Genomic DNA, 23,061 nt, shown 5'->3' with positions numbered 1-23,061 from the left:
AAACAAGACACTGACACCGTCTCAACATAAAAATGGTAATTTTGGTAGTTTTGATTATGCTTGGCTGGTACTGGTCCCACTGCAATCATAAATGGAAAGAATACTAATGGGTCGTTTAGATATATAGCCGTTAAAAAAAAAAATTAACGATTCTATTCAATACTAATTCGCTTCTACTCCCCATCAAAAAAAAAAAAAAATCGCTTCTACACGTCACATCCAACTGATATTAATCTATTACTATTTTACCTCTTGCAAACTGCGGTCTAAATTTAAATTTATTTTTCTTCAAAATTGATAATGGAGAGAGAGAGAGAGAGAGAGAGAGAGAGAAAAAAAATGAATTTTGGCACACATTATAAAAAATATATATTATTATTGAGCTATCACTTAAATTCCAACCCCCATTTTTTGGCCTAAATTTGATCTAAATTAATTTATGATTTGCGATCTAATTTGGCATTTCAAATCATAAAAATGATCAATTTGGTATGAAAATTTTGGGTCCGTTTGGATAGAACTTATTGTTGAAAATTGAAAACTGAAAACACTGTAGCAAAATAATTTTTCAATGAGTAAAAAACACTATTCATGCCAAAAGTTACTGTTCATTGGCCTAAAATCACTGTTTATGGCCAATGAATAGTAACAAACACGCGTAAAAAAAAAAAAAAAAAAAAAACTGGACGTGGACGCACGTTTGTGCTATCCAAACGCCCTCTTTAAATAACCACATGAGTCCCAAGGTTATTATTATTTTTTTTTCAAAAAGTATTGACGATAAATGAAGAGTAATGCTACATAAAGTCATAAACTATTTTATAACAATTTTACAAATTGTTATTGTGACCAACTTCTTACTAATTTTCAACTGGGCTTACCAATAATATCACTTTTTTATTTTTCAATAATTATTCATCACATCAGCAATTTGTAAAAAAATTTATAAAAAAGTTTATATCTCTTGCATTTTCATAGATGAATGATATCAAACAAATTAAGACAATTATTTTTCCTAAAAAAAAAGTTTAAAAGCTAAATAAAGCTCATTTTTCCTTTCTAGTTTCTACCTAGGGTTACTAAGAGCCTTATAACTCAATTAGTATTTCACCATGTACAAAGTGTTTGGATTTTTAGGGGTAATAGCATATTGCAAATATCTAAAAAAAGAAAGTTTCTACCTAAGGTTGTTGATGGATCTGACAAATGGGTTAAACCGACTAGCTTGATCTGGTTTCAATGAGTAAAAACCAATTGACCTGATTACTAATGGAATTGTTGGCGATGTGTTGTTCCTTCCTAACACCTTAGTGCAATTGACCGTGAATATAAGAGTAGGGAAACTACGTCATTGTGTTCCGAAAGCACCTAACAGCTACTCATTAATTTCAACTAAATAGAAATTCTGTTTTTTTAGCAACTAAAAAATAAAAATATTCTAATAAAAATATTTATTTATTAGTCTATTCTATATATATATATATATATATATATATATATATATAAAATTTAATTGGAATATGATTTAGTGGGAGGCCATAAAGTTTGTTCCCATTGGGCCTGAGCCAAAGAATGTGAGGGCCTACTCATAAACTCACTTAACTCAAATGGGTCCAGGTAGACCAAAAGGAAAAGCCAATTGAACAAGTGATTAGTTAGAGGAAGGTGCTTAGAGAAAGATGGTCCGAGGAAGTTAAGAGTTTCTGTCAACGGAACCGAAAGTACTAGCTTGAGGAAGATAATAGTAGTAATCAATATGGATAAGAATTGGGGGAAAGCACCTAACGAATCTACTTGCGCATCCGCATTAAATGCACTGCACTAACTAGACATACTACATTAATTACCAAATGGCATCTAAACTAGGGGTGGCAATTTGTGTTCGCGTGTCGGGTTCGTGTCGTGTCAAGTCATGAGTATTCGACTACATAGGTCAACACTAACCCGACATGTTTATTAAACGGGTCAAGATTTCTCAACCCTAACACGACCCATTTATTAAACGGGTCAGTCGTGTCGACCTGTTTATCAGATTTTATCAAAATGAAAAATAAAAATTAATGAAAAAACAAACAAATAAATATTTTTAATATAAAATTTAGAACTAACGAGTAACTGCATCACAAATAATCATTCAAAATTAAAGCATATCTCAATATCACAAATAATCAATCATAATATATCAAAGAAAATAAATTACAACAACTAATAAGTTTATATACCTAGAGTTTGAAGGGTATATTGGTAAAATATCATTTAATTAAACAGGTTAGACGGGTCAAACGGGTTCTATGTGTTCAATACTAACCCAACCCATTTATTAAACGGGTTAGTCGTGTCGACTCGAACATGACACGAACCCGTTAAGCCTCAACCCATAACCTGCTAATTTCGTGTTGTGTCGTGTCGGGTTTGCGGGTCGTGTCAAATTTTGCCACCCCTAATCTAAACAGTGCCACACAACCTATTGTCTACCTAACATAGCCTTAAAAGGGTGGGAGGGGGGGGGGGAGAGGGGAGATGAGGGGGAAGAGAAGGATGAGACAAGTATCATAGGGAAGGGCCATCCACCATCCAAATGGAAGGCCATAATTGAAGCAATGAGATTATAAAAAGGAAATACTAAAAGAAATAAGAAAATAGGAGAGAGAGAGAGAGAGAGAGAGAGAGAGAGAAGATAATACTAAAAGAAAAGTCTGATTTTGTATTTCGCTAAGTGTAAAAGCTCCTCAGCAATTCTGAGGAAGAAGAGTTATAATAAAACCTGTCTTTTCTCAGTTTGTATCTCATATTTTGTTTATAGTCAATCTTTAGGGGAAATTTAGATTTTCAAGTTCAACTGTTAGTTCAGGAACCCATCTCTATAAATTAATTGTCATGGATACTAGTCTAGCCCGATACTTTTTTGGGCCCATTGGATTTTTAGCCCATACAAATTCTTTACTGTCCACTTTTTTATTCCTCCAAAAATAACCTTATTATCTAATTCAAAATCATTTAACCACAAAACTTCTATAAAAAAAAAAAAAAAAGGATAATAAGCTAAAAAAAAAAAAAAGTTATTCTACTCTCACAATAAATAAAATAAAATTTTATTGGAACCACCACAACTCAAAACAAATAGTGAGAATGTTGTGAGCTTTTGTTTAATGAGCAACTATAAACAAACTTGGAATAATACAATTTTATATTGGTTATAAAAAAAAAAAAAAAATTGTATTACACTATACTATTTTTATATTAATTACCATTTGGGACTTTTCTTAGCTCTCACTCTATCTCTATCCGCCAACGTATATAAATCCCCATAACATTCACCCCCATACCACATACCAGGCACGGACTCCGCGTTTCGTATAATACACAAAATCAAAAAGAAAATTCCCAAAACGCAACGCGTTTGATTCTGTTTCTGTAGAATCGTGAGCATGGACAAGAACGTAGAGAAAATGCAGGTCCGTCAGAGTTACCGGAATCTCTGGCACACCGACCTCCTCTCCACCATTCGAGCCGATACTCCTTGTATGAACACAATTTCCTCTCACGTTAAATTCTTGATTTTTGAGTAATTGTTGTTGTTGTTCTGTTTGGTTGTTGCGAAAATTGCTAGAAAAGGAAAAAAGAAAAAGAAAATTTTGGATATGAACGATGGAAACTGATACAATTCGACTGTTTTGGATTCGTTCGAGTTTTTTATGTTTTCCTCATGGATAATTATCGTTTCTTTCTTATTTGGACTCTGTTTGGCTGCCGAGAAAATCATAATGCTGTTCTTCATTCGTTTAGTCCAAATTTTTTATTATTAAAAACTATGTTTCACTTTTTTTTTTTTTAAAAAAAAAATATTGTGTTTGATTTGTGAGTAATATTTTGTTTAAAAAATGAAGAGGATTGGATTTTGAGTTTCAAATGTTCTCTTAACGCATTCTTTAATATTTTGACTCTGTTTGGTTACTGAGAAAAACATAGGAATTTTTATTTTTATTTTTATAATTTAATTTAATTTTTCTATTTTTCTAATTTTTTTTATTATAAATTGATTTTGATTTATGAGTAATATTCTGTTTTGTTGGGGAGAAAATGCTGGAAAAGAGAAGATAATTGGATATTTGAGTTCCAAATGTTCTCTTAAAGGATTTTTGGCTTCGTTCTAGTGATATTAGTTTTCATTTTTTTTTTTCATATTTGAATTCTGTTTGGGTACTGAGAAAATCATACAATGGTTGATGCCGTTTTTGATTCGTTTAGTAAATATTTTTTATTAGTTTAATTTTTTGTCTTTTCTCCTTATTGTTTTTGATTTGTTGAAAATTCTAGGATTGGTTGCTGAGAAAACGCAAGAAAAGAAAACAAAATTCAACATTTGCGTCTTAGGACTCAGTTTTCTGTTTTGACCTTAGAATAGAAGAATAAAGATGATCTCAAGTCATGACCACCATTGAAGAAAATATTTTATATTAATTGTTCATGATTTCTGTTTTTTCCTTTCGTCTTTTGAAATTAGGACTCTGTTTAATTACTGAAAAATTAAAAAAAAAAAAAAAAAAAAAAGAAGAAGAAGAAGAGAATACTGAATTTCATTATGCTATTTGACTGGGTCCATTTTTTTCCCCAATAATTTTATAAGCACAACTCAATGTAAGAGTGGGATTTTATGTGAAATTTGCGGCTCTTGTAGCAGAATTCTTTTTTTTTTTTTTTTATAACTTGGGGCTCAGTTGAGATCAGATTCACAGTTGTGCTTGTACATGAGGTTTTGTTTTTAAAGTCAAAATGGAGAGATCAAGCTGATATAATAATTTATTGCTGAGGCCTGAGATGTATTAAAAAGAAAGAAAGAAAGGATGTATTGAGTTTTAAAAAATAACTATGATGTGCCTATTAAAATTGCTTGGTTGTTGATCGGTTATGCGAGTGGCAGAATGGGTAACTGATTTTCTCTGTTTTGTCGTAATATCGTTCCTGTTGCTGGGAAAGAAAACATTGGAAACTTGATTTTTTGAATGTTAGAGTTTCTACTCAACTAATCCAATTTCATTCTATTGGTGTAGCTTGAAAAAGATGGTAATTAGATGTGGAATTTAATTTTCCCTTTCCCCTTGGAGATCAAATAGGCAGTCCATTTTTTGATAATTTTATCATGTCCTAAGTTACATTTGATTACTGATCGAATTGCTTGTGTATTGTTTGATATGCAGATTGTTGCTTTGCAGTATGGTGGTAAGTGTTCTTATCTTGATGCATTTTTTTTGCTTTGTCTATGTTTTACTGGTCATTGTGATGGTGTGTGTATATATAGAGAGGCGATTTTGTGGTTGACTTGTGCAGATGTAGGGATTCTCTGCGATTATTCTTTCTGTTTTTCTTTTATAAACCTTTTGTTTGGATACAAACTTTGGAAAGAGGCCCTCCTCTTCTCCCTCTAAAAAAGCAGGACGAAGAACTATACGTTAAACAAAACTAAGTGTATATTTATATATTCAAACTGTGTTATGGTATTCATAATTGTTCAATTATATTGATTGTTTAAATTGGAAGTTGGATTGATTATTATTGAACTCTTATGAATAAGTAGCTTTTTTTTATTTATTATTATTATTATTAGTCTAACGTAGTGCTCCATTAACATGGATAATAAAGAAGATACAGTTTATAGAGCAGTGAGTTAAACTACCAAATAAACTTCTTTTGAGGGAAAATGCTTATCACAAATCTATTGAGTTACCTAGAGATTAGTCTCAATGAAGCATTTAATAAAGAGAGTTTCAGCTAAAGATGATCTGACTGTGTTATTTGCTATTTATTTTTATGTAATGCTCACTGCCATGGAAAAAATGCAATTGCTCCTCTCTTGTTTATTTTTTTACTCTTTATTGAGAATTATTAAGCAATTATCTTCTATTTTGGGTGTGGCCTATCTAATTTTCCTTTTTTATATGATAGTCCTCCCTGTGCTTCGTACTTGCTACGCAAACGAGCTCTTTATAATGATATGTCAAGGTAATTAGTCGCAGTTCTTCCTTGGATTTTTCATTTAACAAGAATCAAAGTGAACCTGCCATAATTCCTTTTTCTTCTATGTTATAGATACACATGCTGTGGTGGCTATATGCCATGCAGTGGTCGGTGTGGAGAAAGTCGGTGCCCTGAATTGTGTCTTTGCACTGAGGTATTTCAGTTATTTAATTCTTCCAGTTATGTGTTTGTGGTAATCAACTAATCATAATTAAAATTAAAAAGAAAAAAATCCAATGAGTTTTGGCTCAAATTACACTTCTTTCTCCTAGAAGAGTTGTTTTGAGCCAAAATTCACTGAATGTGTGTAGTAATAATTAAAAAAAACAGGGAGATGGTTAGGAATATGGTCTCCTTTCTGCACTCTGTAATCATTAATTTGCATGTGTTTTCTTCACTTTTTTCAGGTTTTCCTTTGCTTTGGAAATTCAGTAGCCTCAACACGCTTTCTGTTGCAAGATGAGTTTAACATACAGACAACCCAATGTGATAACTGCATTATTGTACTTCCTCTCTCTTTTCCCATGAATATATATGATTCTATGCGTACTCACTCTGCTTCTTTATCAGCTACACATGTTTTTCATATGACACATTGCCATCTTTGCAGGGATTTATGTTCTGCCTCCAACAACTTGCATGCATATTTTCCATAGTAGCTTGTATAGTTGGAAGTGATGAACTTCAAGATGCTTCGCAGGTCTTGAACATTTTGGCTGATTTGACTTATTGCACGTAAGGCCTTATATAATGCACCCTTTTGAAATCAATTGGCAAAGAGACATGAAATGATGAAATCCTGTACTGATACTTTTATTTGATTTGTTTCTGCAGGGTTTGTGCATGTATGCAGGTAAGCAATAAATTAAACAAAGTGCATTTGAAAACCATATATCACATGAGCATCATATAATTTTTAGCTGATGGATAGCACAATTAAGAATGTTTTCGGACCTGCTATAGATTATCCATTCCCCAATTACACATGTCTTGGGTTGTAGTGGTGGAAAAGCCTTGGCTGTAAGCTAGTGAACATCAAATCATGTCCCAGAGTAATAGTAAAAACCAATGTTACTCAGATTGGGACCCTGAGATGGTTGGTTCTTAGTTATCTGGTTCCTTTATTGATCTTGTGATAGTTACAAAAATTTTGGAGGGGGGATTTAAACCTTTGATTCTCCTCATAAAGGAGAAGAGGTTATGCCATTGAGCTAACAAGCTCTTGGCAGTTATCTGGTTCCTTTTCTGTGTGTAATAGATAGAATTTTTTATTTTTTTAATTGGGGTTTTTGGAGTTCAAAGTTTTGTGACATGTTTACTTAATTTGTTTCTAATGCAGACCCAGCACAAGATTGAAATGGATAAAAGAGATGGCAAATTTGGGCCACAACCAATGATGGCAGTACCACCAGTCCAGCAGATGTCACGTTTCAATCAGCCGACTCCTCCACCGGTTGGATATCCATCCCAACCAGCATATGGGCAGCCTTACGGCTATCCCCCACCCCCTCAAGCTCATGGTTACCCTCCTGCAGGTTATCCTCAACCTGCTCCTGCCTATCCTCTTAACCGCTAGTGATTTGGACTGTGATGCCTGTGTCTCTGCTATAGTAAAATCTCACCTCCAATGTCTCTTTCTCCCAAATATTTTTCTGTATGTGGGCATTTTTCAACTTCCTAATATTTCTGTGTCTATTTGGTTTCATTAATGGCATTGACATATGTTATAGAGGAAAAATTATTAGTTTGCATTTTCCATATCTAGTGCATTCCACAAAACCTGAGTGTTGTATACATATTGGATCTAACCTTGTAATATTGTCACCACTACATCTATTCACATCTCGTGTACTACTTAGCATTTATTTCCATCTCTTAACTGCTTGGCACTCACCAAAATTTGGCTGCATCAAACAAAATTTTTTAAAAAAAAAACTAGCATTACTTGTGTAGGAGCGCATCCCATTAACACATGCATTTCAAAGCTGATTTGATCAAAAGCAAAGTGCACATTACAATATAATGCATCACCCATTTTACTTATTATTATTTGAGCATGTGATATGCCTTACCATCGTCAATTATTCCAAACTATAGATGCACGACAACATAATCACACAATCATGTGATAAGGTGCATAATCATACATCACTAAGTTGATTAATTCCAAAATAATATGTGAATGAATCTCATACATCAACGCGCCATATGTTACTTCATTTCACTCTTGTTATTGCATTTGAAATATACAATTCATAATGGTGGCATGTTATTTTTACCATTTACCGCATTAAAATCAATTATCATATATTCCAATTATCAATTTTATGGCTCTAAATTCACCAAAAAAATAGAGCACATCCAAATACGTGGAAAAAAAGTGAACTAAGTATTTTATGCATCTCAAGACAGATTAATGTGGTTTCCATAATTTTCTACTACCATGTAACAAGTACAAAGAAAATCATGGTAAATTCATCATGTACCCCAAATTTCGGAAAAATTAACCAGAAGACGCTCTCCGTGTATACATATAGAATGGTGTGGTCTAATCATTACACAATTCTCCAACTTTTAGAGATTTTCTATAATTTTATTCTTCTTTTTTTTCTCACTAAAAATTAAATCATAGAAAATTAGAAAATACCATCCAAAAATCTGGAAAAATCTTTAATCATGCCTTCTCTGTGCGTATGAGCATGAGAATACAGAGACTCATAGTTTTCTTATATTTTACAGATTTTCTTTAAAAAGTTTTACCTTTTCTAAGCAGGTGTATATGTAGCAATAGCTTTCCTTAATTCTACATATTTTTATTAATTTATCTAATTTTTCATTGATTTTCCTTAATTTCTACTTATTTGATCTAATATTACTTTTGTATGAGGTCACTCTTACAGTCTCACTCCCAGAGGAGTGCAGGAAAAATTGGTGGTCCATCGGAATTTTCATACGTCCTCACTTGCGTGAGTAATATTTTCATAGGCATTTTTCGACTAAAACAGTTTATTTTTCAAAAAGTTCCCAAAAAGTACTACACAATGAGAAGATCGCAATGGTCAAAACATGAGGTCAATCAGACATCAATCTCCGGCGGCTTCAAGTGGGTGTGACTCACCTTTGGTTCATCCCTAACCTTTCAACCTAGGTTTTTTTTCTAGAAAACCAATCTGTCGATCCATATTTGCACCTTCTTATCTCACTCATTCAACCCCCGATTAAGCTGATTCTTTCGCCATGTGAAAGATATTTGATTTTACTACATGTTAGGATCAAGAATCAACAAAAATATTAATATTTTATAGAGACATTTAAACTTGAAAATGCCTACTGGCAACATTCAAACACAAATTTCAAAAATTCATCTCTCAAGAACTCATCCAAAATACCTACCGTTTTTGCCTATGGTCTCCTAGTGTTGGAAAACATAGTTTTGCATCTCATACAAAATGGAAGTAACATAGGATCTACTTTATTCAAGAGAAATAACATACAACTTTTAATTTTAGAACAAATAATAGAAAGCGTACTTTGATGTAGTGAAAATTAAAAACAAGAAGTTGATTGTATCTTGAGAAGACCTTCAATCTACATGCCAATTTCACATAGTGCCCAAGATGTTTGGTTTCTCAATCAATTCTTATGTACACTGACTTTCCTTTTGGAAAAGTGTATTCTAAAGATGTTACAAAGAAAATTGTTTTATCTTCTTTTAATCATAAGTACATTTTAATTGCCAAGGAGGTTACTTTATTTAATAACTCTTATGAAATAAACAATTGATTATCTATTTGGGTTAGCCTTTTGGGCCAACGTAATTTGGTTTTAGTGTGTGGCTTGAGATAGGATCAAAGGAACAAATAAGGATCTAGCTTCAACGGGCTTCGGGCTTCCATCAACTCCTGACAGATCCAAAATTACCATTAATTATACAATAAGTTCCACTATGGAAATATAATTGCACTCTAGGCCTTATTAATAAATTATATCTCAAGGCTCTAATATAATATCATTTCACCTCTCCATGAAATATTCACAGTGAACAAAATCATAATAAATTGTCACTTCGTAAACAATTATTTTATTTCTTGAGTACTTGGTTTAATCTTTTAGTTATTCCTATATTTTATGAAATCTAATTTCATTATATATAAATTTTAGTAACTCTTTACTAAAGTGGCCAACCTTGAATAACCAGTTCCCATTAAACTTATCTCAAAATGATATTTTGTGTCTCTATAGAAAGAGATTATGAATTCCATTTTGAAAATGTGTTCTCTCAACATTACATGTAGTTATCCAACATACTAAGATTTTGACCGTTAAATTATATATCTTTTTGGATATATCAAAACAACATTTCATGATTAGGTTCACAATCCTCTTAGTATTGAGAGTTTATGAAAATAAAAGTCGTGAGATTTATTATTCATGTGACAATTGTTAATTAAATAACTAATCTTACGGTGGTCCAGTTAAATGCATCTTACACACTTAAGATGCATCAACTAAAAGTCTCTATTTTCACGATTAAAACAAACAATCTTAGTTGACATGTTATAGTCTTCTTAAATGAAACGTCTAATTTTATCACCAACTACGAACTACATTTTTGAGTTTACAAAAAATTTGTGATTTGTATTTTCTGTAGCTAAATCACATAAATTACATATAATGCATCTCAAGGACCATATGATAATATCCAATTAGTTTACACACACACACACAAATAGTCTCATATAATTAAACAATTTAATTATTTATAACATGCCAATAAATTAAATTTTAGAGCACAAACCCTAACATCTAGGACCAAGGGGAATCCATTGGAACTAGTGGTATCAGCAGAAACTTGCCAATGGCGAAAAACTAATATGTCAAAAACTAACAATGGTCAATTTTAATAGTTCTTTCATCCTAGGGTCTAGAAAGAGCCACTTGGCTTTGATACCAATGAATAAAAGCATGTTAACATGTCCTCGGTTAACATGTCCTCGTGAAAAACTAATGAGGCGTTTGGTATGGGGTAATATTTTAAGATTTTCAAGAATATTTAAAGATTCTCATATTTGGTTGCAAATTGATGATGCGAAGAAAATCAGTAGGCTGGATGTTTCAGACTTAAAAGGACTACTTGCTTTCTCAATGACCTGAAAAAGAAAGAAAAGCGATCAAAGGTGACCGGGGTCGCTGGCCAAGAACCCTCTAATGACAAAGTTAGTTTTCTCTCTATATTTTTGGAGTTCCAACTTTTTGGGAAAATGTTAAAATGTACCTTTGTTTGGTCTGAATGGGCGTTTATATAGTGTCCTAAAGATAGTTATCAAACTTGTAACCTCCCCTGGATTTGAGGAGGTGTGAGGGTTCAGAGATAACTTCTTCAACCGTTTAGGAGTTACATTTTCCTCACAAAATGGTCACTGGAAGTAATGCGTGTGATACAGAGTTGTTATATTCACTTAGGAATTTTTCCCTAAGTGTCATGGGCTCGTCTAGGGGTCCTCGTCCAGGGGTCCTCGTCCAAGGAACCTCCAGTTAGGCGCATCTTGCTTCCAAGCAGTCTCGTTCCCTTCTGGGTGATTTCCCAGGACGAGGTTGATGGTTTTCTTTGGACGACATGGTATGATGTGGCAAAACTTTTTCCGTCCGTAGCTTTGCCCACACACCTTACCGCGCGGATGGCTTTATCCTTGACGAGGTTCTTACAACCTCTGCCTACTTGGTTTTGTCTTGGACGACCTCCATGGACAAAGCTGGAGTTGTATTTTTTATACCCCATCAGTTGCCCCCTTGTCCATAGGTTGTCCAAGGAGTACATTAAGTGGCGTCATCTTTCGGTCGCGTGTCATTATTAGCTGTTACGCATGCCACGTGTCGCAATTTCGTTGGTAATTTGTCACGTTGATTTAATTTTTCGAGGGAAGTGCCACGTGGCATGCTCTAGTTGGTCACGTAACTCGAGACATCATTTTTCAACGCCTATAAATAGTGGAATTCCTCTCGTACCCTCTACATTTTCTCAAATTTTCTTATTTGACATCCTCGTCTTAGCGCCTCGTCTAGAAGTTTTCCAACGTCCCTAACTTTCCACCGTCTAGAGCCAGGTATCTTCTTTACACTCGTCTTTAGGTTTTCCTTGAGTTTTCAAGATGTTTGGAATTGTCGTATCTTCCTCTAGTAATAGTGTCGAAAAGGAGATAGACGAGTATTATAACTCTTCTAGCTATAGTGGTTCTAGTTACACTAGTAGTAGTGGGGGAAATACCACGGACGAGGAGTATACTTCTGGAGTTCCTGGGGTTACTCTGGAAGTCCTTCAAGAAGAACTTAGGATGAGAGCAGCGTCTGGGTCTAGGGCTGGTCCGTCGAGTGCTCCCCCGTCTGTTCCTCAGGACAAGGTAGAAACCATTTACAGTTGTGCTGTGGGAGTCCCTTCTACGACGAACGACAAGAAATTAGACTCTCTTAAGAGTTGGTATCAGATCCCAGAGGAGCTGAATCCTAGGTTGGCTATCCGAGAAGAATGGTGCTGCCAACCTCGTTTTGGTGTAGGAGTTTATGAGGCCTATCTTTTAGAAGGTCTTAGGTTGCCTCTTAACTCTTTTGCTAGGGAGCTACTCACCAGGTTAGGTTTAGGGTTGTGTCAATTTAACCCTAATGCATGGAGATTAGTCGTCTCTATGAAAATTTTGTGAAGAGAGGTGTTTGAAGGGGATCGTCCCCTCACAGTGGACAAGTTCCTTTTTTGCTACAAACCCTCTGAAATTAGTCAATCCCGTGGTTTTTATCAATTTACAGCCAGAGGGAGAAATTGTAGAATTATTAAGTTTTTGGTCACGTCCGATAGGAATTGGAAGACGGAGTTTTTCTTCGTCTCAGGTTTCTAGGTAGGACACCGTGTTGAGGTTGGCAAGGATCCATTTGCCCCTTTTATTGGAGAGTTAGGGAACCTTCGTCCTGAAGGTATGTTTATTGCTATGCATTGTCCCTTGTTGCATGTCATTTTATAATCATTTTAACTCTTAACTCTTTCTTGCAGGCGTTAGACGACCGTCCTTGAACAGGTTTTACCTTGGACGAGTGCAAAAGGCTCGTCTTCACCCTGAAAGGGATTTCCATTCCTTGATTACTTTGCAACGCCTTGCTACCTGGGGACTTAGTCCTGAGCCTTCTCCTCAAGCCATAGCCCAAGAGCGCACAATCCGTAGACGTAAGTTTTTACTTCTAGTGATCCCTTTTTTTTTTGTTTTGGAAGTAATTCTAACAAATTTCTTTGCAGGAATGGCTACTATGAAAGAGAACAAAGGGAAGGAGATAGTGGACGAGATCGTAGGGCCAGAGGTTCAGCCTCAGCCTCGTCCTGCTCTGGGGGAGTCTCAGTCTCGTCCTACCCTTGAGGAATCCCAGCCTCGTCTTTCTACTCGGGATAAAAGGAAGAGCTTACCCAAGGATCTAAACTTGGAAGATCTTCCAAGTTATCGAGGGCACAAGAAGGCGAAGCATAGGTCGTCTAAGCCCGGGATTGTTAAGCCAAGCACTACCCCTCCTGTCTCCCATGCTCCTCCCATCCAAATCCTTGACGAGAAAATGCTTGAGTCTGTTGGCGTCTCCCCTTCAAAGGTCGTCACTCCTGCCTCATCTCAACCTCGTCCTAAGGTTCCCATAAACATAATTGAGAATGGGGACTTAGCCTAGGAGAGGTTTGAAAAATCTGTGACGGAGGAGGATGTGGCCGCTTGCTATGACATGTCGTTGAAGGAATTTGAGCACTCTGTTGTCCATGATCTCTTCAAGGTATGTAATACTATTTTTACCTTGTCCTGTCATTTCATTGTGGCCATTATTTTATTATTATTTGTTTTTTTAATTGGACTTTTAATTGTTTGTGTAGGCCATGTCTAAGTTCATAGTAGCATCCAGACATGCCACAGAAATAGACAAAGAGAGGGCCAAGCTTGAGACGAAGCTACGGCAGGTTAAGGACGAGTGTAGAAACTGGGCTGAGGTAGCGGGCAAAGCTACGGACGAGGTTAAGGAGCTAAAAAACCTTATCGAGGAGCTGAGGGCTGACATCATCGAGAAGGACACTTGTCTAGATCATTTTCAAAAGAGAAATGACGAGCTCAGTACCCTTCTCAAGGACGCCAAAAAGGTAGCTGAGGAGGAATTCAAAGCTTCCAGCCAGTTTACTGATCTATTGGACGGGAACTATGCTGCTGGCTTCGAAGACTTCCGTATGGAAGCTATTGAACACTTCCCCAAGGTAGATTTTAGCCTTGTCAAAATTCAACTCGGTGGCTCTGCTAGCTCCCTCCTCCAGACGAGTTCAGAGGACGTCAATATTGAAGACGATGCCACTACGAAGCCCCCTCAGGACAACCCCAATGCTGACGCCCCCTCCATTTGAAGACGAGATTTTTTACTCGGTGTTTATTTGTTTGTTTCCCTTTGATTTGGTCCATTGTTTTTAGGACCTTTATTAAAATGTATTTGAAAACAATTCTCTCGTCCATCGTACTTTGGATGAGCGCATAACAATTGCCTTTTAAGGCTTACTTTGTAAGGGTTTTTGGACGGAGGTCGTCTACCCTTTTTAAGCTTTAATGAATGTCTATTTTCATCCATTATTTTTATTGCATGGACGAGCTTTACCCTCTATCACAGCTGTTATTGCTTGTTTTAACTTTAGCCTTATTAATACCAAGTACTAGAGGGTCGTCCATATGCTTTTCTTATGGACGATGTTAGAGGTTCGTCCATGTACTAAAGGGTCGTCCATGTACTAAAGGGTCGTCCATATGCTTTTTTATTTATTTATGTGGATGACCTATTTGCGTATGGACGATTCAAGATAGCAATGATGATCCTGTCAGACCTTTATCTCGCCCATGGGTTTGACTTGGCATTTGCCTTTTGTCAAGACGTTAGTGTTTGACTCGTCCTAGAACACCTGAGTGTTTTGGTCAGATGCTCGTCCATGGACTAGTGCTTCACTGTATGGCCTTTTATGCCTTAGCTTATTTTTTCTTTACTTTACCTTCGTTTCGAGGAAAGCTTATGAACGTTACATCCCTGCGTCCAGAGATTTTCATTCATCTTAGGCTTTTGCCCCCCTTGCGGGTATTATTATGGAAATCAGATTTATGCATTAAATACATTAGAAATCCAAACCATATTATTATATGAACATTGTCCACAAATATAGCACATGCTTAGAAGCTAGTGCTTTATTAAAATACTTAAGAAAATACATAACCTCGTATTTCACAAACTGGTCTGTAGATGGTGCAAAAGTTTAGGAACTAATGTACTTTTTATTCTTAATACACACCATAGTAATAATAAAAACACAATAGCAAGTATTAGCAAACACCATAGCTGTGACCTTGTCCATATCTGTAACCTCGTCCTTGGTGAATCTCGTCCAAGCTAATTACTGATAGTACCTCCTCAGGTGCTCCACGTTCCAGGGGTGCTCTAACTTTTGCCCGTCCAGAGCTTTCAGGTAGTATGACCCCTGCCTTTTGCAGTTGATTACCCTGTAGGGTCCCTCCTAATTGGGTCCCAATTTTCCATGAGTTGGATTCTTGGTTGCCAGGGACACTCTTTTAAGAACGAGGTCTCCGACGTTGAAACGCCTGGGTTTTACCATGGCATCATGCTGTCTAGCCATAAGATTCTTGTATCTTGCTGTCCTTTGCTCCGCATCCATTCTTACCTCGTCAATGAGATCGAGGTCAAGACGAAGTTGTTCCTCATTTTCTCTCTCCTGATACTTCATCACTCGATGGTTAGCCATATGAACTTCTGCCGGTATGACTGCTTCACTTCCATAGGCTAGCTTGAAGGGGGTTTCTCCTGTCGGGGTTCTCACAGTCGTCCTATAGGCCTAAAGAACACCTGGTAACTCGTCTGGCCATATCCTCTTTGCCCCCTCGAGCCGAGTCTTGATGATTTTCAACAGGAATCGGTTCGCTACTTCTGCTTGGCCTTTCGCCTGTAGGTGGGAGGGTGAGGAATAGTGATTCTTGATTCCGAACTGTTCACAAAAGTCCCTGAAAGGTGCGTTGTCAAACTGTCGTCCGTTGTCTGATACTAGTACCCTAGGTACTCCAAACCTACACAGAATATTCTTCCAAACAAAATTCTTAACGCTCTGCTAAGTAATTTTTGCAAGAGGTTCAGCCTCCACCCACTTTGTAAAGTAGTCAATCTCTACTACCAGAAATTTCATTTGTCTCGTTCCTAGGGGGAAAGGACCTAGGATATCCAATCCCCACTATGCAAAGGGCCATGGGGCCATCATTGGGGTCTGGTACTCCGATGGCTGCCTAGGGACGTTGCTATAACGCTGACACTAGTCACACACCTTGATATAGGCCTTAGCATTTGCATGCATTGTAGGCCAGTAGTAGCCTGCACGGACAACCTTATGGACAAGCGATCTTGCTCCTGAGTGATTTTCATATGCTCCTGAGTGAACTTCCCTCAAAACATAGTTTGACTTGTCTAGAGCCAAGCACCTTAAGTAAGGTTAAGAAAAGTCTCGCTTGTAAAGGACTTCATTTATGAGGACGTACTTGGCTGCTCTAACCTTTAGCTTCCTAGCTTCATCCTTGTTTTCCGGAAGCCTTCCATCTTTAAGATAGATTAATATTGGACTCATCCAATTTTCTCCCCCTCCTATTTGCTGTATATCCGGGAGGTCTATGCTTGACATGTACTTCTGTCGTACGCGTCCATAACTCCTTCCGAAGCTGCTTTTGCCAAGGCATCCGCTTCCATATTTTCCTCCCTTGGGAGTTGAACAAAACTCACTTCCGTAATTTTTTTTATCAGCCGTTTCACTTTGCTAAGATATTTCTTCATCCTATCTTCCTTAGCATCACGCAGTCCATTCACTTGGTTGATGACGAGCTGAGAATGACCTTTGACTATTATTGATTCCGCCCCTAGGGACTTAGCTAATTCTAGCCCTTTAAGTAGAGCTTCATACTTAGCTTCGTTATTGGTAGTTTGGTACTACAAACGGGCTGCGTACTCCAATTTGTCACCCTCCGGGGATTTTAGTATGACTCCAATCCCCCCTGCATATAAGGTAAACGATCCGTCTACATTAATAACCCACCTTTCATCTCCTTCGTCTTTGTTCAGCTCGTCTTGGCTAGGAGTGAACTCCGCAATGAAACCCGCCAACGCCTGTGCCTTGATCACGCTCCTTGGCAAGTATTTGACATCAAACTCGCTAAGTTCCACCGCCCACTGGATTAATCGTCATGCAGCTTCCAATTTGTTCGTTGCCTTCTTTACGGGATGATCCGTCAAGACGTTAATAATATGAGCTTGGAAATAATGTCTCAGCTTCCTAGAAGCCGTAATCAAGGCAAAGGCTAGGTTCTCCATCATCGGATATCGTCATTCTGCCCCTCTTAATGCGCGGCTTGTATAGTACACCGGTTTCTGAACTCGTCCTTCTTCTTTAACCAACGCCGAGCTTACAGCGTGTCGGGACACCGCCAGATAAAAATATAATTCCTCCCTAGGTATAGATGGACTTAGTAATGGCACTGCCATGAGGTAAGTCTTCAGGTCTTGGAAGGCCCTCTGACACTCGTCCGTCCACTCAAATGCCTTCTTGAGGATTTTGAAGAATGACAAACACTTGTCAGTAGCTTTCGAAACAAACCTGTTAAGGGCGGCAACTCGTCCGGTAAGAGACTGGACTTCTTTGATGTTCTTCGGTGGTTCCATACTCAGTATCGCCTGGATTTTGTCTAGATTTGCTTCAATTTCTCTGTGCGAAACCATGAACCCCAAAAACTTCCTCGACGAAACTCCGAAAGCACACTTGCTTGGATTTAATTTCATGTTATACCGCCGAAGTGTATCGAAGGTCTCTTGAAGGTCATCTAGATGCTTTCCCTCGTCTAGGCTTTTTACCAGCATATCATCCACATAAACCTCCACATTTCGCCCAATTTGAGGACGGAACATGTGGTTAACCAGTCTTTGGTAAGTCGCCCCTGCATTTTTCAAACCGAAGGGCATTACCTTGTAGCAAAATAACCCTTGCCTAGTAATGAATGAGGTCTTTTCTTGATCTGCCTCGTCCATCTTTATCTGGTTGTAGCCTAAGAAGGCGTCCATGAAGCTCAACACCCTGTGACCTGCCGTCGAGTCCACCAGCTAGTTGATGCGTGGCAATGGATAACTGTCCTTGGGGCAAGCCTTGTTTAAGTCAGCAAAGTCCACACACATTCGCCACTTGTCGTTGGCCTTCTTTACCATGACTACGTTCGCCAACCAGTCCAGATAATAAACTTCGCGGATGAACTCCGCGGTAATCAACTTCTGGACTTTTTCTTTGATGGCATTATCTCGTTCAGGAGCAAAAACCCTCTTCTTCTGACGCACTGGTTTGGAGTAGGGACACATTCAGACGGTGAGTAATGACATTCGGATCAATACCCGGCATGTCCTCATGACTCCATGCAAAGACATCAAGGCTTTTCTTCAAAAACTGGACCAGAGTATGCTTTTCCTCTTCTTCCATGTTCATTCCAATTCTAGTGAACTTCTTGGGTCTACTCTCGTCCAAAGGGACGTCTTTTAACACCTCAGTGGGTTCAGCTGCGACCCTTCTCTCGTCTATGCTCATTGTCTGTACATGTTCATCCATTGCCAACATGGCTAGGTAGCACTCTCTGGCGGCTAACTAATCTCCTTGTACTTGGCCCACCCCATGCTCGGTATAGAATTTGACAAACAAATGATAGGTAGAGGTTACCGCCTTCCAACTATTCAAAGTTGGTCTTCCAATAATAACATTATATAATTATGCACAATTAACGACAAGAAAGTTTACCTCTTTGGTTATCTGCTGTGGATACGCTCCCACCACTACTGGTAATGAGATGGTGCCCACAGGCTGCACCTTCATTCCTCCGAATCCCACCAATGGCGAAGTTACTGGTCGAAGTTGATCTCGTCCTAACCTCATTTGCTGGAAGGCGAGGTAATATAAAATGTCCACCGAACGGCCATTGTCGATCAACACCCTCCTGGTCATGTAATCAGCAATTAGTAGAGTGATGACTATTGCGTCATCGTGCGGGTAGTGAACTCGTCCAGCGTCCTCGTCCGTGAACGTAATGGCTTGCTCGTCTGCTTCCCTCGTACTGGGAGATCGTCTAGATAGCTGGACGTTTTACACCACTTTCAGGTATGTCTTCCTCAACTTGGATGACTGCGCTGTCGAGGTTCCTCCGATAATTACTCTAATTTCTCCAAGTAGGGGTTGTGATGACTCCTCCACCTTAGCCTTCAGTTTCTCGTCCCTCTGGTCTCGTCCAAGGAAATTCCTCAACTTCCCTTGTCTGATAAGATTCTCTATCTGCTGCTTTAAATCAAAGCACTCGTCTGTGTCATGCCCATGATCTCTGTGAAAGTGGCAATACTTGTTCCTATTGCGCTTGTTGGGGTCTCCTTTCATTTTATCTAGCCACTTCAAGGGCAGATCATCCCTGATCTGCATAAGCACCTGCTCTAGCGGCATATTCAGGGGCATGTATTGCTAATTTCCCGCTGAGGAACTCACCTTCTTACCATCTTTCTCTTTTTTCTCTTCTGCCCGAGCCTTCTTTGGACGAGGACCCTGATCTGGATAACGCTGGTGACCTGCTTCCGAGCGCTCTGATCTCTTTCTCTTCTTGGCTATAATAGCATCCTCAGCATTCATGAAATTCTGGGCCGAATGGACGAGTTCGGCCATAGTCTGTGGTTCCTGCTCGTAGAGCTTATGGATGTACAAGTCAGAGTTGACCCCATTATTGAAGGCGGCCAATAACAACTTGTCATCCATTTCGTCCACCGTTAAGGCTTCTTTATTAAAGCGAGTAATGAAGGATCGTAAACTCTCATTCTCTCCTTGCTCAATAGTTAGTAAACTGGAAGAGGAACGCTTGTGGCGTTGTCCTCCAATGAAATTATTGACAAACAACTTACCTAACTCCTCAAATGATCCCACCGAGTTTGAGGGTATTTTGCTGAACCACACCCGTGCTGGTCCCTTAAGTGTGGTAGGGAAAGCTCTGCACATAATCTCGTCCAGGACCCCTTAGAGATTAATGGTCATCTTGAAGGTAGCAATGTGATCACACAGGTCACGATTTCCATCATACGAATCCAAGGAAGGCATTTTAAATTTCAGGGGTAGGGGTGACTGTTGATGGAAGCCGTGAAAGGGGAGTCCGTTCGGTGAACTAAATCATCCACGGGGTTCGCCCGCCTCATATTCTCCTTCATCTCATCCATGGCTTTTCTCATCTGGTCCATCTCCCTTTCCAAGTGTGGCACTCTTCTTGAAGCAGTACCCCTTGTCTGATTTTCAGATTCAACATTTTCCCCTCCACCTTCCTGACTCTAGGCTCGTCCTTCCCCATCATGGCGCTGCCTCCTTCGATTGATTTCCCTGTTCAACTCTCAATTCTGACGGGTCAATTCCGCCATAGCGGCAGCCATGAACTGTATATGTTGAACAGAAGGCGGTTGCATGACAGGTGCTGACTGACAATCGCAAAGGGGATTACTAGAAGTATCCCTACTCTCCTGGTGGCCTGGGCTGGTAGCCCTTGATCTTGTTCGAACCATTTAGCCTTTTGTCTAGGAAAGGCTAATCGTTGAAAACAATCAATCGAACGAAAAGAAAACACCTACTTTCCCACAGACGGCGCCAACTGATGATGCGAAGAAAATCAATAGGCTAGATGCTTCAGACTTGAAATGACTATTTGCTCTCTCAATGGCCTGAAAAAGAAAGAAAAGCGATCAAAGGTGACCAGGGTCGCCAGCCAAGAACCCTTCGATGGCAAAGTTAGTTTTGTCTAGGAAAGGCTAATCGTTGAAAACAATCAATCGAACGAAAAGAAAACACCTACTTTCCCACAGACGGCGCCAACTGATGATGCGAAGAAAATCAATAGGCTGGATGCTTCGGATTTGAAATGACTACTTGCTATCTCGATGGCCTAAAAAAGAAAGAAAAGCGATCAAAGGTGACCAGGGTCGCCAGCCAAGAACCCTTCGATGGCAAAGTTAGTTTTCTCTCTATATTTTTGGAGTTTCAAGTTTTTGGGAAAATGTCAAAGCATACCTTTGTTTGGTCTGAATGGGCGTTTATATAGTGTCCTAAAGACAGTTATCAAACTTGTAACCTCCCCTGGATTTGAGGAGGTGTGAGGGTTCAGGGATAACTTCTTCAACCATTTAGGAGTTATATTTTTCCTCACAAAACGGTCACTGGAAGTTATGCGTGTGATACGGATTTGTTATATTCACTTAGGAATTGTTCCCTAAGTGTCATGGGCTCGTCCAGGGGTCCTCGTCTAAGGAACCTCCAGTTAGGCGCATCTTGCTTCCAAGCGGTCTCGTTCCCTTCTGGGCGATTTCCCAGGACGAGGTTGATGGTTTTCTTTGGACGACATGGCATGATGTGGCAAAACTTTGTCCATCCGTAGCTTTGCCCACACACCTTACCGCGTGGACGGCCTTATCCTGGACGAGGTTTTTACAACCTCTGCCTACCTGGTTTTGTCTTGGACGACCTCCATGGATGAAGCTAGAGTTGTATTTTTTATACCCCATCACAAATCATGCTAGGAAATCAAATGTTAGGGGAATTCGGATTCCCCCTTTAAACTCCTCTCAGTAGGAATGTGAATTCCTTTTAAAACAGGTGGGTATCTAAATTCCTAAAATTAAAAGAATTTTTTTTTTTTATAAATTGACAATTTTAACAATTTTTTCCTTATCATTTAAGCAATTAAGATAAAATATAAAAAAAAAATTATCAAATCTTTTCCCTTGCATTTATCTTTTCCAGCCAAAATAACACAAATAGGATAGACATAATTAATAGTTTATATTTTGTTTTTCATTATTTATTTAGAGGAAGATTTTTTTTAAAGGACTTGGTAGTTCACATTCAAATCTAAGGATAAAATGAGAAAAATAAATAATTCATTTAAGATTCTTGGGAATAAACCAAATGTTATCATCTCACTTTCCTAAGAATTTTAAGAGATTCCCAATGAAACCAAACATAGAAATAATTACATTCCTAGACATCCAAATTGCAAGGAATCACATTTCTAGGAATCTGGATGCTAGGAGTAATGTGAATTCTCCCGTACCAAACGCCACATAAGAATTTCAATTCATACTTCTTGGTCTTGGGTGTAGTATCAAACCCTAAAGAAAAACCTTAGTGCAGCGAAAATGGATGTACCACGATTTTTTCCATGACCTCTATAACCCTCATCACGATCTTCAATGACTTCCCAATGAGTATAAACCACAAATAGAAAGGAGTATTTTATGTTGTGTTTCACAAGCCAAGACACAGGGCTCGAGTGATGGAACCCTGAGACTAGAGTGTATATGCCTCTCTAATTTTCTAAATAAAATGTATGCTCAGAGAGATGTTTATATGTCACTCACTAAAGGGATTATGAACTCTAGTACAACTCTACTCTCGGAAACACTAAGGATCTGTTTGAGATTTGTTTATTTTACTGATACTGAAAATTTTTTGTTGAAAATACTGTAAATAAAGGTAAAAGTTAATTGAAATAATATAGTGAAAACCATAAATAGTACTAAAAATGCAATGGGGTCTATGAATAGTACCAAAAGTAAGCTAAATAGTAAAATAAGCCTTTTTTTTTTTTTTTTGATAGGGCCAATTTTTTATATTTTGATGAAAGTAAAAATGACATTACAAAAATGACGCTTTTTATAATTTTATGAAAGCTGTGTCAAAACTTTTCTAACATGTGCTATTAGATTCCAAATAAAATTTCATAAAAATAGATAAGAGGGCCAATATAAAAATAAGGGCAAATTATAATTTGCCCAAAAATTTGTTTTTGAAGTACGGAACAAATCAAAACGGTGCAGTTGGGCAGAAAGGAGGGAGAAAGAGATCCCAAACGAAGTGCACAGCTTTTGGGCTTGGGGGTTTCGGAATCTTGCTCATTCACTCACAGG

The 23,061-nt window shown here is 37.9% G+C and overlaps 2 protein-coding genes across 3 annotated transcripts; both read left to right on the top strand.

Moving 5' to 3' along the window:
* Positions 1-3,272: 3,272 nt before the first annotated feature.
* LOC142614679 (uncharacterized) lies at positions 3,273-7,855 on the top strand. 2 transcript variants are annotated; one of them, XM_075787238.1, is made up of 8 exons: positions 3,273-3,522; positions 5,199-5,220; positions 5,944-6,000; positions 6,088-6,169; positions 6,423-6,518; positions 6,626-6,750; positions 6,850-6,868; positions 7,355-7,855. In XM_075787238.1, exons 1-8 carry the CDS (start codon positions 3,429-3,431, stop codon positions 7,589-7,591), a joined length of 732 nt encoding a protein of 243 aa, XP_075643353.1. In that variant the 5' UTR covers positions 3,273-3,428; the 3' UTR covers positions 7,592-7,855. The 2 variants fall into 2 exon arrangements, with proteins under 2 accessions (XP_075643353.1, XP_075643354.1); XM_075787239.1 differs by lacking the exons at positions 6,850-6,868; positions 7,355-7,855 and having other exon boundaries at positions 6,626-6,754.
* Positions 7,856-13,066: 5,211 nt separating this feature from the next.
* Positions 13,067-14,438, top strand: LOC142614931 (uncharacterized). Its single transcript, XM_075787577.1, has 3 exons — positions 13,067-13,225; positions 13,295-13,809; positions 13,907-14,438. The coding sequence occupies exons 2-3, from the start codon at positions 13,762-13,764 to the stop codon at positions 14,420-14,422; spliced, it is 564 nt and encodes a 187-aa protein (XP_075643692.1). The 5' UTR covers positions 13,067-13,225; positions 13,295-13,761; the 3' UTR covers positions 14,423-14,438.
* The last annotated feature ends 8,623 nt before the right edge of the window (positions 14,439-23,061 follow it).

The sequence above is a fragment of the Castanea sativa genome, chromosome 11 (assembly GCF_040712315.1).
Source record: "Castanea sativa cultivar Marrone di Chiusa Pesio chromosome 11, ASM4071231v1".
NCBI classification, from domain to species: domain Eukaryota; kingdom Viridiplantae; phylum Streptophyta; class Magnoliopsida; order Fagales; family Fagaceae; genus Castanea; species Castanea sativa.
The sequence above is the reverse complement of the archived record's forward strand: the minus strand, read 5'-3'. Positions and strand labels throughout refer to the sequence as shown.

What these genes read in the sequence shown, in the direction of transcription:
- LOC142614679 (XM_075787238.1), top strand. Translation starts at nt 3,429, where the DNA reads ATGGACAAGAACGTAGAGAAAATGCAGGTCCGTCAGAGTTACCGGAAT. An exon ending in TGTTGCTTTGCAGTATGGTG is followed by an intron (nt 5,221 to 5,943) that starts GTAAGTGTTCTT and finishes TTTATATGATAG; the next exon opens with TCCTCCCTGTGCTTCGTACT. An exon ending in CTTTATAATGATATGTCAAG is followed by an intron (nt 6,001 to 6,087) that starts GTAATTAGTCGC and finishes TCTATGTTATAG; the next exon opens with ATACACATGCTGTGGTGGCT.
- LOC142614931 (XM_075787577.1), top strand. Translation starts at nt 13,762, where the DNA reads ATGTCGTTGAAGGAATTTGAGCACTCTGTTGTCCATGATCTCTTCAAG. An exon ending in TTGTCCATGATCTCTTCAAG is followed by an intron (nt 13,810 to 13,906) that starts GTATGTAATACT and finishes TTGTTTGTGTAG; the next exon opens with GCCATGTCTAAGTTCATAGT.